At 36.7% G+C, this 16,676-nt stretch overlaps 1 protein-coding gene across 1 annotated transcript in view; it reads left to right on the plus strand.

Moving 5' to 3' along the window:
* Positions 1–2,915: 2,915 nt before the first annotated feature.
* Positions 2,916–16,676, plus strand: part of FCHO2 (FCH and mu domain containing endocytic adaptor 2) — an 86,922-nt gene continuing 73,161 nt past the window's right edge. The window contains exons 1-2 of the mRNA XM_063295506.1: positions 2,916–3,055; positions 16,413–16,504. Of these exons, the coding sequence (XP_063151576.1) occupies positions 3,023–3,055; positions 16,413–16,504 (125 nt within the window). The 5' untranslated portion in view covers positions 2,916–3,022. The remainder of the gene's footprint in view (positions 3,056–16,412; positions 16,505–16,676) is intronic.

Consider the following 16,676-nt stretch of genomic DNA (forward strand, 5'->3'; position numbering starts at 1 on the left):
GGAGTTCAAGGAGAGCTGGATGGTTGTTGTGTACCTCCCATACATTAAATAAGTGTAAATCTGGGCACTTTTGAGATTCAATAAAGTAGTTTTGGATTACAGCAGCCAACATTTTTTCATCAATAGTCCCAAACCCAAATAATGAACTTCAAGCAATATGAGCAAAAATCTGTTCTATTGTTCATGCAGATCAAGCATTTCCATGACAATTAATGATACATTTATTTTATTAAATTTATAGAACCACCTAATTCTATCAATTGAGTGGTTTACAATAAAAACCAATAAAAATCCTCAATAATAGGGATGACTTGATAAAACCAACAGAAACCATCCCAAAGAAGAAAAATCATCCCAGAGAAAAGCTAAATAAAGAAAATGAGGCCAAGTGCCTGTTTAAATAAAATTTACTTGTATTTTATCTCATGCCTTTGTCTATTTCTTACTCCCTTTCTGTACTTTGCCTAATATTGCTTACTCCAAAAGACAAGACAATGATGAGTATGCCTACTGAAATTATAAATTGAGGCCAAGGAAACTTACCTGGTGAGGACAGAACCAGCACAGAACTCCTTGTAAAGTATATAAAACTCCCTATAAAACACATTTTTCAGGGCTTCCCATTTAGGACCAAAGGGATTGTTGTGTATCTTTTGAGGGATATCAATGTTGTAACATACATCCCTTATTCTAGCAAAATAACAAAATCCTTGTTGAACAGAGGGACACCTCTACTTTAAAAATAATAATTGAAAGCTGCTCCATGTCTGCCCTCCCTCGGCTTAATAGCCTGAGGCCTATACCAAGAGGAAAACAAGGCAGAATGTATCTTTATAATCATCACCCCCTCCCCTCAAGATTGTCTGTCATTAAGGTGATTGTTTAATTTCCTCTGCTTTAACCATACGGCATAATTGAGATCTGGTCACTCCAGCTGCTTTCTCTAGGTAAAGTGCAGGTGTGCAGTTTAACTTAGTTTAAACTTAATTTTTTAAACCCAGTTTAACCTAGGCCTGGGGCTCTTTTGCAGAAGAAAGGATGTAACCAATTGTTCTCCCCTTCTACGGAGTTTGGTGAAGGGGTACTCCCAAAAAAGGACTGTCCTCGGAATCCTGGAAAGCAAGAATTCATTAGAGGGAACATTCTTTTAGCAGATACTAAAATTGGAATTTACTTAGAAATCAACAAATCTTCACTGCCTCAGAGATCTAAAACAATAGTATGGAATTGCTAGCCATTTTCCTAAATACTGTACAGGCAGTCCTTGTTTAGTGTCTGCCTCATTTAGTGACCAGAGTTATGGTAATGAAAAGGTAACTCAATCCTTGCATATACAACCTTCACATATGTGTACAGCAAAGGAAAGCTGAAGTAAGATCATAAGCAGTCATGGTTTCTGTTAGCCACTGCTTTGCTTAATGACCAAGTTGCTGGTCCCAACTGTGGTCATTAAATGAGGACTGCCTGTACAGCACATGCAGGTTAGGAAATTTGGGAGTTGCAGTTTCAACATGCCAGGAAGTTACCAAGTTGGAGAAGGCTGGTTTACACAGACCTTGAAGCTTTTTACTACCATTGTAAAAGTTTGTCATGTTCACATCGTGGTTTACTCAACCCAACTTTCTGGATTTGCAGATTACACTGAACCACTCATATAAAAGCAACCTATGCATCAGAGTAGCTTGCTGATTTTAACTCCTTTCCTTTATTCCCCATTAACCAGTTTGGTCTAGTGGTTAAGGCAACAGGCTAGAAACTGGAAGACTGAGAGTTCTAGTCCTGCCTTAGGCATGAAAGCCAGCTGAGTGACCTTGGGCCAGTCTCTCTCTCTCAGCCCAACTCACCTCACAGGGTGGTGGTTGTGGGGAAAACAGGAGGAGAAAGGAGTATTAGGTATGTTTGCCGCCTTGAGTTATTTTTATAAATAAGGCAGGATAGAAAATAAACTGCCATTCCTTTATTTGAATTTTACTTGAAATACAAAGAGCATGACCCTGAAAAAGTACTTAGAAATTCCTTGCAATCTTAACCTACTGCAATCAGTTTATTTTCTGTATATCACTGTATAACAAAAAGAACCTGTAATTTTCTGGTGTTTTTATCCACAAGGCAGAATTAAATATCACACCTCTTTGTATCACACCCTAACACCTCTTTGTTAGAGTTAGAGATACTTTTGGATGTTACACTGTATTGAGAAATTGCAAGAATTATGCTCAACACTAATCCAGAACCAATGGTGCTTTTACCATTCAAAAGGCTTCATAACATTCTTTCTCTTTTTATTCTAACAAAAAGATGAAGAAACTATAGACAAAACATGTGTTAGTACAGGGCTTCTGTCAAATTTTGTGAATAGATCAGGGTGAATATTATGTCCCCCACCATTATTTAACGTAATCCCCTGAGCTGTATTCTTCCTCTGCATCATCTTAACCTAGTAAATTATGGCCTGTGCTAAAATTCACTTGCTCAACTGAGTATCTCCTCCTCTTCAGACAAAAGGTGAACTACAAATTATGAAACTACAGGGTATCTCGTTAGCAGGCGGTGTTTGAAAAGGCCGCAGCCAGTTTTATGCCTGTAACCCACTAACAAGGGATCAGGGTGACTTGGGTGGGGTTTGGGTTCTATCTCGCCTTTCCATCCAGGCAGAAGGATCCTGGGGCTGCTCCAGCCTCCTCCGGCCTGCGCCCCCTTCCCCCCAGACTCGCAGCCCCTAAAATCCAGAGACTCCAGCAGCTCCGCCTTACTGTTCCTCTATCCCTGCCGCGCCTGCTCAATCCCTTCCCTGGGGAAGGCGGGCAGGCGCGTTCCAGCGTCTATGTTGTTTCGAACTTTGGTGCCTGCGCCTTGGCCGGCCATCTGGCGCCTGCGCATGCGCCTGCCTGCCTGGGCTCAGGAGAGAGAGGCAGGAGGAGGGAGTCGCGGTTGTGCCGTGAGGGAAGGGCGGCGTTCGGAGTCTGTTTCCTCTTTCCAGGGAGGCCGCCGGTGACGGAGGGAGCCGAGCCGCGGCGGCGAGATGGTCATGGAGTACTTCGTGGAAAGTTTTTGGGTAGGGGCTGCTTTGCTCGGGAGGGGGCAGCCTTTTGTTTTCTTGGAGGGCTGGGTTCTGTCACCCACAATAGCAGGGAAGGCGGCGAGATCCGGGCAGGCAGCTGGGCGAGCAGGACCCGGTGGTGTCCGTTCGCGGCCCCTGCGCCACTTCGGAGCGGGGTTGGGGCCTGCCGTTCGGTCGGTTGCTGCGGCAGGGAAGGCGCCGGTTGGGACGGAGGCTTTTGGTTCGCTGAGGGACTTCGCGGGAGCGGCCAGAGAAACCTCGGGGGTCGTTGTGGCGAGACCGACCGGGGCTCAGGGCAGTTCCAGGGACGTGCTCCTTCCTAGGCCACTTTCCTTGCAGAACTCGTGTCCCAAGTGTCCTGGGTTGGGAGGAAGGAGGGCACCTGCTCGGTCGCCCTCGCATCCTCCTCTTGGTCCGCTGGGGGTTTGGGGACCGCGGTCGGCGAGGGAAGTTTAAGAGGCGACTTGGCCTGGTGGGATGGGATTGTTTACTTTTCCTTCCTGCGCTCCTGGGAACGAAACGCGAGAGCTTCGTTCGATGGAAGTTGATTCAGGAATCTCTCCCCTCCCAGGGTTTCTAAATGCCACTGATATTTCGCTAATGCTTTTTGGAATAACAGCGACTCCGTAGCGTACGCTTAGCTCGTTGCCCTTCTTGGTTCTTTTTCTTAAATGTATGATTGGTAAGTGTTTTTGAAACAAATATCTGCAAACAAAGCAGGAAAACAAAGGAAATGAATGGCAAGCTGAAGTTACCAGTTGAGCTTTTATTTTTAAGTACATTGAGTACTTGAATTACACACTTGGAAGGATTAATGGGGTTTTATTTCAAAAATAAAGGCAAGTTAGGAAATTTTAGGAACTTGTACACTCCATGCTTATTTGTGTGTGCATACTGGCCAGGAGTGAAACTATACAAGGGGATGCTTTTTGCCCTCTTTCTCTCCCCCCAACTTCAAAATTTAGGAGGAAACCTTACAAGTAGTTATTAGTCAGCAGGGCATACCATAATCTTAAAACTATGAACAGGCTGCTAACATAGACATTAACACTGGTTTAGTGTTAATTACTATCTTAAAATTATAATGGAAATGTCTCTGTAGAACTTCAAAAGAAGGACTGTATGTTTATCTACCAACTGGATTTGCTTTTCTCTGGAAACAAATAGTTGTTTTGAACTTTTGCAGGCTAATGCTGGTTAAGGTTGCAAACAGAATTAAACTCATCAAAATATAAGGAATCTAATGAGATTTATATCTGAATAGATTTGTGCAACTTCATCTATTTTTTTATTTCCAAGTTTTATATATAAATAGTTGAGCTTTGAAAGTCCTTAAAAACATCTTCCTTCTATGGAAATGACTTTTACATTCTCAAATCTATTACATAATTATGTTTACTCCAAAAGTACTCCCATTGAAATCAATGATATCTACTCCATAGTAACTGTAACTTGGCTGTCTTTGTCAGTACTGATGCAACGTATCAATATCCACAAAATGACTGCTGCTGCTGCTATCAATATATTAAAAGTAGTAAAGGTTACTTTCATGGAGGGAAGATAGCTTTATTAGAGGTCACTGCAACATTTGTGGTAATTCTGCAAGTGCTTATATAGTGAAGTGGTTTTCTTTTTCCGGAATCTAGACCTTGTGAAAGTTGGGATGTAAATACTCCATTTGTTCACTATCATTTATTACGTTTTTGCTTGATGAATATGGACAGTTCCTGTATTTTTTTAACTGCTTTTGATTTGGCAACTACTGCAACTGTTCCTGTAGAAAAATATTTAGAAGGCATTGTCAGTAATATGTAAGACGTATTTTTCCTGATTATTCTCAATAAACAGTAATACTGGTATCTATTATCTCAAGTTTTACCTCAGGAGCATTACTAACCTGAGCTTATATTGGGTGGGCAGTGGCTAGGAACTTCCAGGAGTATTAACTGAACCAAGAAATTCCAAAAACAACATCAACCCCCCCAAAACATTCTGGAAGAAAGCAGTGGAAAACCATTTCTGTATTTAAATTTTTAATTTTAACTATAAGCAGAATAGGCAAATAGGACCTGAATTAATTTTTAAGTCAGGTTTCTGATAGAGTTTATGAGACTGTTTAAACTTTCCAAAACAATTTAAATTGGGGGGGGAGGGTGGAAGAGAAGAGAAAAAAAGATAAGAATAGAAGAGCTTCCTATCCTCTAACAGTAATTTCAAAATTTTGATAAAGCAGTATTAACATTATGGGGATGCATTTACTATTTCCAGAATTGTCTTCTCTATGCTACATACTATAGCCACAAAATACTCATGTTTGGTGTTGACATTCCTAAATTCATGCTCCCCCAACATAAAAAATATATCAAGGGTCCTATTCTAGTCTAATAAGAGCTATGAATAGAACTGCTATTTAAGATGTACAGCTACTATGTTCATTCTTAAAATTAATATGTATAGATTCACTATTATTCAGCTGGGCAGTTTCAAAGTTGTAGTAATATCAGATTCCTATTATTAAATACTTGCAGAGCCAGTAATTGGCTGCCTAATATTTTAGACTTATTTAACATATATAATGAACATTAATACTTTTTAAAAATTTCTTTATCAATTATATTAAACCTGCTAAAGCTGATCCCAGTTAAAACAAATTATGGGTTTTGAATGTGATTCTTGGAGTTGGAACAGGGAACTGCTACTTTTGCCAGTAATCCCTTCTTCCTGCGGTGCTTTGTTCCCTTAGGAAAAAAAAATCTGTTCTGAAAAATGAGAGACCTACCACAACAGTGGGGCCTGTCTGGTGAAAGCTGTGTCTTCCTATTTTGTCAGCAAGATCCTTCTGTAGGGTTAAAATATAGATGTAAGGAACCTTCTATTTGAGGGATGTGGAAGTTTGGATCCATTCAGTTAAGTTTACTCCATATTATTCATAAATAGGTGGTAGGGATAACACAAGTATGTATTTTTTATTTTTTTATTTTTGATCATTGTATTTGTATTTTATTCATTTGTATTTATATTTTATGGTTATTGCTTTAACTGATTGTTTTTATTGTAAACCGCCCAGAGTCCCTCTTGTGGGGGGAGATGGGCAGTGGCAAAAATTTGAATAAATAATAATAATGTATATAATTCAGACCGTTTTATGAAATTGTTGAACTGTAAGTCAGATCTGAGCCAAAACTAAAATTCCAATTCAAGTGATCTGAACAATTCCATGATTTCATAAATCTATTTATTTTAGATACAATAATAAATAATACAAATAATATATAAATAATATAATAAAGCACTATTATTAGTGCTTCTATTATTATATGCCCTAAACAGCAATATACAATCAAGATAGCAAGATTTTCATAGAGTTTAATAATCCGATTCAGTGGCAAGAAAGGGGGGATTAGGATACAGAATCTTGAAAACTGAATAAGTACAACTCTAGCCCTAATTTATCAGTGAATATATTAAGGTTGGACTCTATGAGTTATTTGAACTTCTTTCTCCCAAATTCCTTAACTGAAATACCAATGCCATTTTTAAGAGATAGATGGAAACGTTTGTTTGTTGTATTTTGAAATATACCCCTTATCAAGCTCTTTGAGTTTTCTTAACATGTATAATGAATATGGACTTTTTTTTTTAGTTTTGCTTATTGATAAATCACAGTCAGTTTAGGTCATCAGAAAAGAACTTTTCTTTTCTCTGATAAAGAAAAATTCTTCCTTGGATATTTTATCTCTAATGGATCAGATGCAATTTACAGACTATCTATTGAACTGGATCTGCTTAAAATTTATGTAAAGACAAGAGTGTAGTTTCATATGTGTGTGTGTGTGTTTTCCATATCACATTTTTAATTCAGAGAGGAACTGTAAAATGTGTATGATAATTCAGATATGTTGTAGCAGAACAGCTGAACCTATATAGTAAAGGCAGGAGGTCTTAAACCTCTTGTTCCAGAATCCTCTGGGACTTTGTTCACTGGCCTCACCTTCTGTCTTGGGGGTAATAGCTTTGATCATTACAGCTACCAACACTGATATTCCAAGGGAAATCTCATGTGGAATCCATCCTCTTAATTCCAGTGTATGTGTGAGAGATAGAACTTTCACAATTTGTACTGTCTTTCTGGTGTTTAAAAGGTGGAATTGCAGGGTGGGGTGGGGGATAGAAAAAGTATATATAATTCAACCTCCTAGCCATATTACTTAGAAGCATGTGACTAGGAATTCAACCCTCCCTCCTCCCATGGGGATTAGACTAATCTCACAAGAGATAAAATCGTTTTTATTATTATTTTTTTAAATAAGATTCATAAAAACTTGCTACAAATAGCTGGGGTAGGATCTTGGAAGAGCAATTGCTTCTTGGATGATTCTGAGATAGGTTATATGCAAAATTACCTATTTGTACAGAGAAATAAAAACAAGAGACAGTAGCTTCCTGACGAGTTATTCTTGACCTCTTCATTTTCAGATTTGGAACAATTGCTGGGACTCAAAGGGCATTAGAGAAACTGTTGGCTTGTTAGATAATACAAATGTTATGGACATAGCATAAATTTCAGCAAAGTATTTGGCAATTACTTTTGTTGACTACAAAGTAATGTAATAGCTGGATGATACTAGTAAAGGGAGATCCACAGCAGTTTGCAGAGTCATATGAAAACAAATGGTCATTAATAGTTGTCAGTTATTTTGGAGACAGATCTTGATAGCAAATGTAGCTTTCTTAGCCCTTGTATTCATCATATTTGTGAATTATTTGGATGACAGTGAAGGAAATGGTTTTTAAGCATGCCTAAAACACAAAGCTAACATAAGATAGAGAATACCTAGCAACAAGGAAGAAGACAAAATTAAAAGCAACATGAAGAAATTCAGTGGAGATAAACATGAAGTCCAATATTTTAGATACCAAAATCAAAGGAACAGATATAGGATGAAGGAGATTGACTTGACAGTTGGAAATGTGGAATAATCTGGATCTCCTAGTGAACTATAAATTGAGTTGCTTAAAAACATTATTGGACTATGTTGAAAAAAGCTAGCATAATGGGAAATAATTGTTCAGCTTTATTTTGCACTGATTAGGCTGCATATGAGGTGCTTTGTTATGTTGTTGGCTTCAGATTTTAGGAAGGTTATTGACGATATACCACACTTGTCCAGTAGTAGACAATTATGACAGGGCTGTTGAAATTAAGATCAGATGTTATGTTCAATTTGGAAAAGAGACTATGTTGAACATGTCTTTAGATATCTGAAGGGCTGCTGCACGGAAATTATAGCAGGTTTATTTTCCATTGTCCAGAGGAAAGGATTGGAGCAATACAATGGAAATATGTTAGTAAGACGTTTTCAGCAAAATAGTAAAAGTCTGAACAATTCTACTTGCAGTACTTGGACTTTTCTTCTTATGTTTAGCTGAAATCTTATGCTTAGTCATTTCTACCCATTAGTTCCAGTCTTGCCCAATGGATAAAAAAAAATAGGCCTTATTTATTCTCTATGAAGTCTCTGTGCTGTGTAGATACTAATGTTTATACTTACAATTATTATGTCTAACATTTTGCTTCATAAGTTTCCTTTCTTGATCATGAAGAAATAGGATATGAGGCAGTAAGTTTAAACATGTTGGCACTGTTACAGAATAAGCTATTTTGTCATATATTGTACTTAAAATAATACAATATAGGCAGGCTAGGATAACCCAGCACTCAGTTCAACCTAGACACCATTTATATTACAATGTAAGGATTCTGTCAAGTTAATGTGGATCACATGGAGTTTTGTGAGGAAGTATTTTCCTCCTTTTAGATTCTCTGAATTTTTAAATTTTGTATTTTTTTTTTCATTTTTAACATTCTGTAAGGCAAGAAAGAAACAAGAATACAAGGTAACATCCAAGAAAAATGCATCTCGGTATTTAATCATAATTTCCATATATCGCTACATTTATTAAAATAGTTATTATTAGGATAACTTATATAATCTTTCCAACCTGATAAAAATGTGATTCATTCCCCTGTGAAGTTAATAATCAAATTTTATCAATAACTTTTTCAAGAATGGTAACTGTTATGATGAGTAATTATGAGATATTTGTGCTCTACTGGTTGGAGTTAAATGCTAATGATTATTCTCCACCACATCTCTGGTATGGAAGCTGGTAGAAAACCATCTGATTTCCAAAGCGTTTGCCATTTAATCTATTCATTTCCCTAAATCTGTATACATACTTTGTTTAAACCTACAGGACATCACCTACCTCCAATTCCAGTAGTTTTGGAGATTGTTCCTTTAGGTTGGGAATAATTGTTAATTTTTCAAAACATAGTTAAATAACAAGATGCTGACTATCTTTATTCAGAAAAGATTTAAGTTAGAACCGTGTTAGCCAAGGGAACCTGTTTAGTGTCTCCTTATTACAGAAGTTCTTATTCTGCTGCAACTGAGATTCACTGTGGCTTCAGTTGTACTGACCTGTCTTGATTATAGAATCTTGGGTAATCATCAAAGATGTCAAAGAGGAGATACCCTATATCAATGCTGCATATCATTTTTTCCATGCCTGAAGCATAGTTTTTGTGAACATACTGTTTATATTACCTATTTTTATAAAATATTTGGGAAGAAAAACATTTAATGCATGGAACTATTTCCATACTATATAGGATTTTCTGAAATTTGAAGAAGGGACTGTTTCCTGCTATAGGGATGAAATAACAGAAGGGAAAATGAATTACACTGCTTCCTTTGGAAGGTACTGTAGCTATGCAGCAAGTTCACCTATTACAACTGTCTTCTAACTATATACACAATGGATGTCCTAACAGCCAGGAACCACGCTGAGACAAGGAACAGGTCTCTAGTGTTTTGTTGCTGCTACATAACAGGAAAATCCTAACAAACTGAAGAAGTGTGGGAAAAACCCAGATATATAAACCCCAAAGGTTAAGGCGGGCCCGATCTGTGTCTCTTGGAATGGCTACCTAATTCCTCAGTGCTACGCATGCGCTTTACAGCCTGGATGGGAGCCCCCTGCTCACCATCCTTACTCATGACAATGGACCAGAGTTGTGATATAAATTTGGGTGATCCATTATGGCCACTCTGTGGTTACCAAGAGTTCACAGTTTGGCAACACTGTGTTCCTTAAAGCTTACGTTTTGTCTAGGTGCTTGGAACCTTTAAGAATCGGATTAACTTCAGTGAAGATTTCTTTCAGGTTCATGAAAGCCTGAAGAAAGTTTGGCTATGCTTGTGTGAGCATGCATAGTTCTATTACAGAAAGAATTATATGACTGAATTGTCGTATGATTAATGAATTTTATTTAAGCTCAGGTCTTTGCACTCTTTAGTCTAAATTGCTTATTCTATTTTGTTCCATCAGTAAAGATCACTTAAGTATGGTTATTGTAATCTCTATGTTAGTGGCAGTGAGATGCATGGAAAATTGTCAATAATGGAAAAAGTTACAAATAATTTAAACCGTTGCATTTCTCTTTCTAAAACAAATCTTTTCGTTATAGTTTATATTAGATATATGAAAATACAATACTATTTGTCATTTTACAATTTTCTAACTTTTTTTCCAAGGCAAATGTAGCAAATTTATTAATGCTTATATATCTACAAAAGGCTGTGTTTCTATTTTTATTAGTACAAGAACTGAATTGTGTGTGTGTGTATAAAAATACTGTCAAGTTGCTGCTCTGTTAAACAGTATAAATTCAGATACCTTGGGATAATAAAGTAATGCTCTCTACCTATTCTGCAGAACTTTGGATATATTTAGTATATGAACAAAACAAGGAGTTCCTGTCATATGTTTCCTGTTTTGTACTGAGAATTTCAGTGTGGAAATGCTCTTGTCACTTGATAATGCTGTTTTCTTATAAGTGCTTACACAGCTACTTTCATTTCCATGCTAGGATCAGATTTAACTAAACTGATGAAGCAATTAATTGCTGATAAAGATTCATCACGTTTGCATTTGTACCTACCTGTTCCTAACATAATGATGACAAAGGATTGGAAATAGATCTTTGTATGTAAGTTCATGCTATAAATATGATTCTCAAAGACTAACTACATGGAGTTCAGTTAAAAGTGTTTGGCTGTATAACACATAGGTAAATTGAGCTATGCATTCCCATACTGTGTTTTTGTGTAAATATAATAGCTATATTTTTTCTGAATTTGTGGTATATTAAAATATATAATCAGTATTCAGTATTCTCTATACGTAATATCTTCTTAATTACTTTGAAAGGCAAGGTAGAATAATGTACAATGAGATGGAAAGAGCAAATAAAAATATCAGACTTATTTTTTGCTTTTGGTTCTTCATAGAAAGACTATATAGTAGCTCAAATTACTTCACTTAAACATAAGAATATGTTTTTCTTTGTCCATTTCTTCTGAAATTATCATACAGACTTCCCCACAGAAGGAAACTCCAACAGATAAAGACTATCCATCACCATTGCTTGTTTTCACTCCTACTTTAATTGCTTGATAATTTCCCATGAACTTGTTTAAACTTTTCACTATGTTTCCATGAAAACAGCCCTACTGTGGAGTGTGGAAAAATATTTCAGATGACATTTTTGGCTTGTTCTTTTGTAAAAGTAATATTCTTCATTGTTAAAAACACAGTCTTAGGCACTGCTCAGAATTAATACGTGTGTGTGTGTGAGAGAGAGGGAAAGTGGCTTACTTTAAACAATTAGATATGCTGACAGCTTTTTCCCTTTTCTGTTCTTTTAAATAGACAAATTTGTATCAGTAGCTGGCACTAACGGAGTAGAGGACAGCTAACTAGATGAAATGAAAGGATCATAGTAAGAAGAATCAACTAGTTATTTATTACTCCATCTTTATGCGGTTCGAATCCGTGTGACAGGGTGAGCTCCCGTTGTTAGTCCCAGCTCCTGCCAACCTAGCAATTCGAAAACATGCAAATGTGAGTAGATTAATAGGTACTGCTTCAGCAGGCAGGTAACGGCATTCTGTGTAGTCATGCCGGCCACATGACCACGGAAGTGTCTACAGACAAACGCCGGCTCTTTGGCTTTGAAACGGAGATGAGCACCGCCCCCTAGAGTTGGACACAACTGGACAATGTCAAGGAAACCTTTACCTTTACCTATGTTGTGAGAAATATTTAATTACACTGTATCTATTGAGTTCAGCATTAGAATGTACAGAAAAAAGTTTGTGTAAGCACAATAAGCTTTTTATCTTCCTCTTTTCTCTTTTTCCACCTGATCTCCTTTGGGTTGTAAGCCTTGAATCAAGTGCTTTTCGAACATTTTTTTCTATTCTGGTTTTGTTTGTTTTGTTTTGTTTTGGTAAAGTACTGTGTAAAATCTTTAGATAATAAATAAATGAAACCCATCTTGGAAAGATAATTGGAGCAACATGACATTTTATGGAAGAGAGGATCGATCAATCCAACAATATGCAAAACAATCTTGAATCCACAGTTGCTGTTCATTGTACAGAAATCATAGGGATATTTGGGGTGATCCAGAACACATTTCTTTGGACCTTCATTTTTCTGATCCAGCAACTGAGCAACCTAAGCCACATTGCAAAACAAAAACTAATCTAAGTGATTTTTCATTACTGAGAAGACAGTCAATTAATTCTGATTCACAATTTTTATTGAAGAAACTTAGGCCCCATTACATAGAAGAAAGTTACAGGATTTTCAGTTACAGGACTTTAAGATCTTGCATGCTCTGTGTGTGTGTGTGTGTGTGTGTGTGTAGGTTTAGTCTTTCATATCTACACAAACACAGGAAATACCATTGGGCGAAAATAATTTACTCTTAACACACAAGCGACACATCTGACTCTCATTAAATCTTTAATCACTATGGTGTGGGAACCTGGGGAAAGTGCATTTGCTACTGTACTATGTAATTTGAATGTGAGAATAACTAAAGATCTGGGGTCTTCAGTGCAGATGCTGTGTTATATTTTCTGCTATTTATGGTCTACATCAGTGCCAGTTTCATTAAATGAAAAGCCTACTTTCTTGGATTAGCTTTGGGATCCAAGTCCATAATTGTATTAATAAGGAGGGATCTATATATTCACTGCTTCTGTTTATGTGCAAATAGTAAATGAACCTAGATGCTGCTTAAGCTAAGCATTGGCAATAATAGCATGATGAATGCCAGGATCTCAAACCCACAGACCAAGTGCAGCCCTTCAAGTAAATTTCTGTAGCCCACAACAATACTTAAGAAAGAGAAAATCCTGCAGGGCAGGTAAGCCCCAGCTAATGAGGAATACCCAAAAAGAAAGCAGCATTGCTCCCTGCTCATTTCATTGGGTATAACTAGTAAGGCAAGAGCAAACTAGATGGAGATGGAGACAAGGAAAAAGGGGGTGCCTGCTCATCGGTGGCCCTGAACACTCAAATGTACATAACTCACATTCAAATTGACTGCAGCTTACTGAACCCAGCTAGGCAGTACAGTAGAGATCCTCCCTTGGGTTGTCAGCCACCTCTAACAGCGAGGAGCTGCAGCAATAGTAGTGAGAACAGGCAAAATCATTTAATTCTAATTAGCAAAGATCTATTAAAAGCTACCAGATTTAGCATACAAATTTTAACCTTAATTTTTAAAAATCCATTTTATAATCCAATTTATCCTTTTCTCTTAAAAAATAAAAATAAAACTCTCTTCACTTACAGACAAATCTTTAAAGCCTTGTCATACAGTCCTGATCAAGAAAGAAATCCCATTAATAACTACCAGATAGCACAACATACAAAATTTAACCCTGATCAAATAGATTCACCTTGTTGAACTTCTGTTTACTTTTAAAAAGCTTAATCTTTAACCCTGTCAAATAATGTCCCCCATGTTCATTTCTTATCATATATTTGTTTCCTTTCAGGAACAGTCTCAATTTCTGTTTGTGTCTTCCTAGGAACAACTTCATTGGGTTAACACACTCTATTTTTAAATCTGAGATAAAAAGTCTTTCCAGTCACTCTTCTGATTTATTATTTGTATGGTCCCTTTCCTTTGATTCTCCATTTTTACATCTTTTTCCACATCAGTCTTGTACACTGGCATTTTTGAATCGATTTTCAAAACCACAGCATCTCCTCCTATATCAGTTTTGTGATCCTGCCTCAAATCCACATCCAAAACTGCCTCAGTCTCTCTTTTATCTGGTAGCATCTGTTCTTCTATAGCCTCTGTTAAATCCATTTTTGTAGTAGGTATTTTTAAAAGTACTGTAAGTCCTGAGTGTATTGTTCCCAAACAGACTTCATTTCTCTTAAAGTAAGATAATGCTGCTCCGTTGTTAATAGGTATCTTCGCCTTTAAATGCTCTCTGGTTCCCTCTAGTTAAGCTTTAAAGTCCACTCTTATCATATGTTTATTTTTCACTGGCAGGACTTTCCCAGGAGAGAGTTCTCACAGTTAATTTCAAAATCTTAAAATATGTTTTATATAAAATTTTAAACAGTCCATAAAAAACTTGTTACAAATCCTTCTGGTGCTATAGCTATTCAAAGCCAATTTACTATTACTATTTTTAAACTTATTCTTTTTAATCTTTAAATTTACAAAAATCTTCTTACATCAAGGGTCAAAGGAAATTCTCCCAGTGTGCTGAAATGCGCCCTTCGGAAGATTCTTAAATTCCAAGAAAACTTTAATAGTTAGTATCCAATGGTAATTAAGAGAGGAAGTGAAAGTGAATCTAGTGTCCCTTTAAAGGCTCTGAACTGTGGCATTGGCAGGATGTTTCTTCCCTCGACTTCTAGAGCTCTCAACCCACTGGAGATCACAATTAAGTGATTTCTATGCAGGGAGCCTTTGTACGAAATACATCCAGGACTCTCCTTGATCCAGAGTGAGTTCCAAAGAGCTGAAATCTGTGCCGGCTCCTCTTACGTACTGCAGTTGTTGGCTCTGCAAAAACAGCCATCTTCAGTTCGCCATTTCTCCCTCGGAAGTCCCCCTCATGCAGCACTCATGATGACTCAAGTTTGATTTATATTGTATGAACAAGTAATTGGCTGGATAACTTGATGGGTCTATACTTGTGGAAGGAAAAGAACTGAAGCACTAGGTGGTGGTTGTATCTTTATTTAGAAATGGAGCCTGTAGATTTAATCTTATTTAATGACTTTTTAATAAAGCTTTGTTTATTTAGTTTTTTAAAACATATTTAAAATGGAAGTTTTGTAAGTTATTTTTCTCTCACTACAGCTGTATAAAAAACCACTTACAGGTAGTCCTTGTTTAGCAACCACAACTGAAACAGGCAACTCGGTTGTTAGGCAAAGCAGTTGCTAAGTGAAATTATGACTGTGGTTATGATTTTATTTCAGCTGTCCTTTGCTTACAGACCTGTTAAGGTTGTAAATGCGAGGATTGCTTGTAAAATTACTCTTTCGTCACCATCATAACTGCAAATTGTTGCTAAATGAAGCAGTTGCTAAATGAGGACTACCTGTACAGGATTATGAAAATAAGCATTTTGATTTGGAGGGAGCAGCTGACCAACCAAGTTATTAAGGAACAAAAAAGAAGGAAATGAAGGTTAAAAAAAAAAGTTGTAGGTAGATAAAACAGTCTGATTTAAAGTTCTTGATAAGTGCATGGGTATTCTTGACTTGATTCTTTATAGCTTGGTTTGAATCCTTACATAAAGTTACTTCTACTTAGAGAAGAGCTGGTTTAAATTTAGCAAAAAGGCATTATACAAGAAAATTGACCTCATATCATGTCCTTTAGATTGCATTTAATTGGCCATAGGTTTGCATCTTTAGCTATTTATACGTTAGTTTCCTTATATGTATGCAAATCAAGCCCCAGTGGTTGGAATGCAGGTAACTTCTATTGAAAAATAAAGTTTGCTTTATACTTGGTATAACTCTAGATACTGTATTCTTATAGATACTGTATTCTTCTACAGCACGGTTTTTCAGATGGTTTCATAGAGCTGTAGAGTTGTATGAGAACTTGATGGGGTTCTGTGAGAGGCTAAGGGCAAACCAAAAAAATTCACTAAAACACGGTCAATTTTCAATCATTAGAACTTTGCCTCTTTGTCAGGGGTTCTGGTCTTTTACAGTGGGTGAACCCTAGAAATAATTGTCAGGTCTCAGGGCACCCCTGTTTCTGGTTTTGCAGCCTGAAAAGGTTTGAAAACCTTGATCTAGAGCTTGAGCAGCCATTTTAGAATAACAGTAATTCTAATAACACTAACATTGATTAGTAAAGTCATGTTCTCATAATTCTTTTAATAATTTTAATTATTTGTTTTGTGCCTTGTCTGAACTGTAATGTTTTTATTTTAATTAGGGTGAAAGGAACAATGGCTTTGATGTCCTTTATCATAATATGAAACATGGCCATACATCTACGAAGGAATTAGCAGATTTTATAAGAGAAAGGTAAGTGTCTTTGTTAAATTATTATTCTGATATAATCTTGATTTATGTATTCTTTCTTAAATTAAAGACCACATTCCTTAAAACAGCTATGCTTAGTCTGGATGCTTGCCAGACCAACTCCCAAAATATTCAGTAACAATGCTGGCAGGGAAATTCTGGTTGTTGAAACATA

Source organism: Candoia aspera, chromosome 2 (assembly GCF_035149785.1).
Source record: "Candoia aspera isolate rCanAsp1 chromosome 2, rCanAsp1.hap2, whole genome shotgun sequence".
In the NCBI taxonomy this organism is placed as follows: Eukaryota; Metazoa; Chordata; class Lepidosauria; order Squamata; family Boidae; genus Candoia; species Candoia aspera.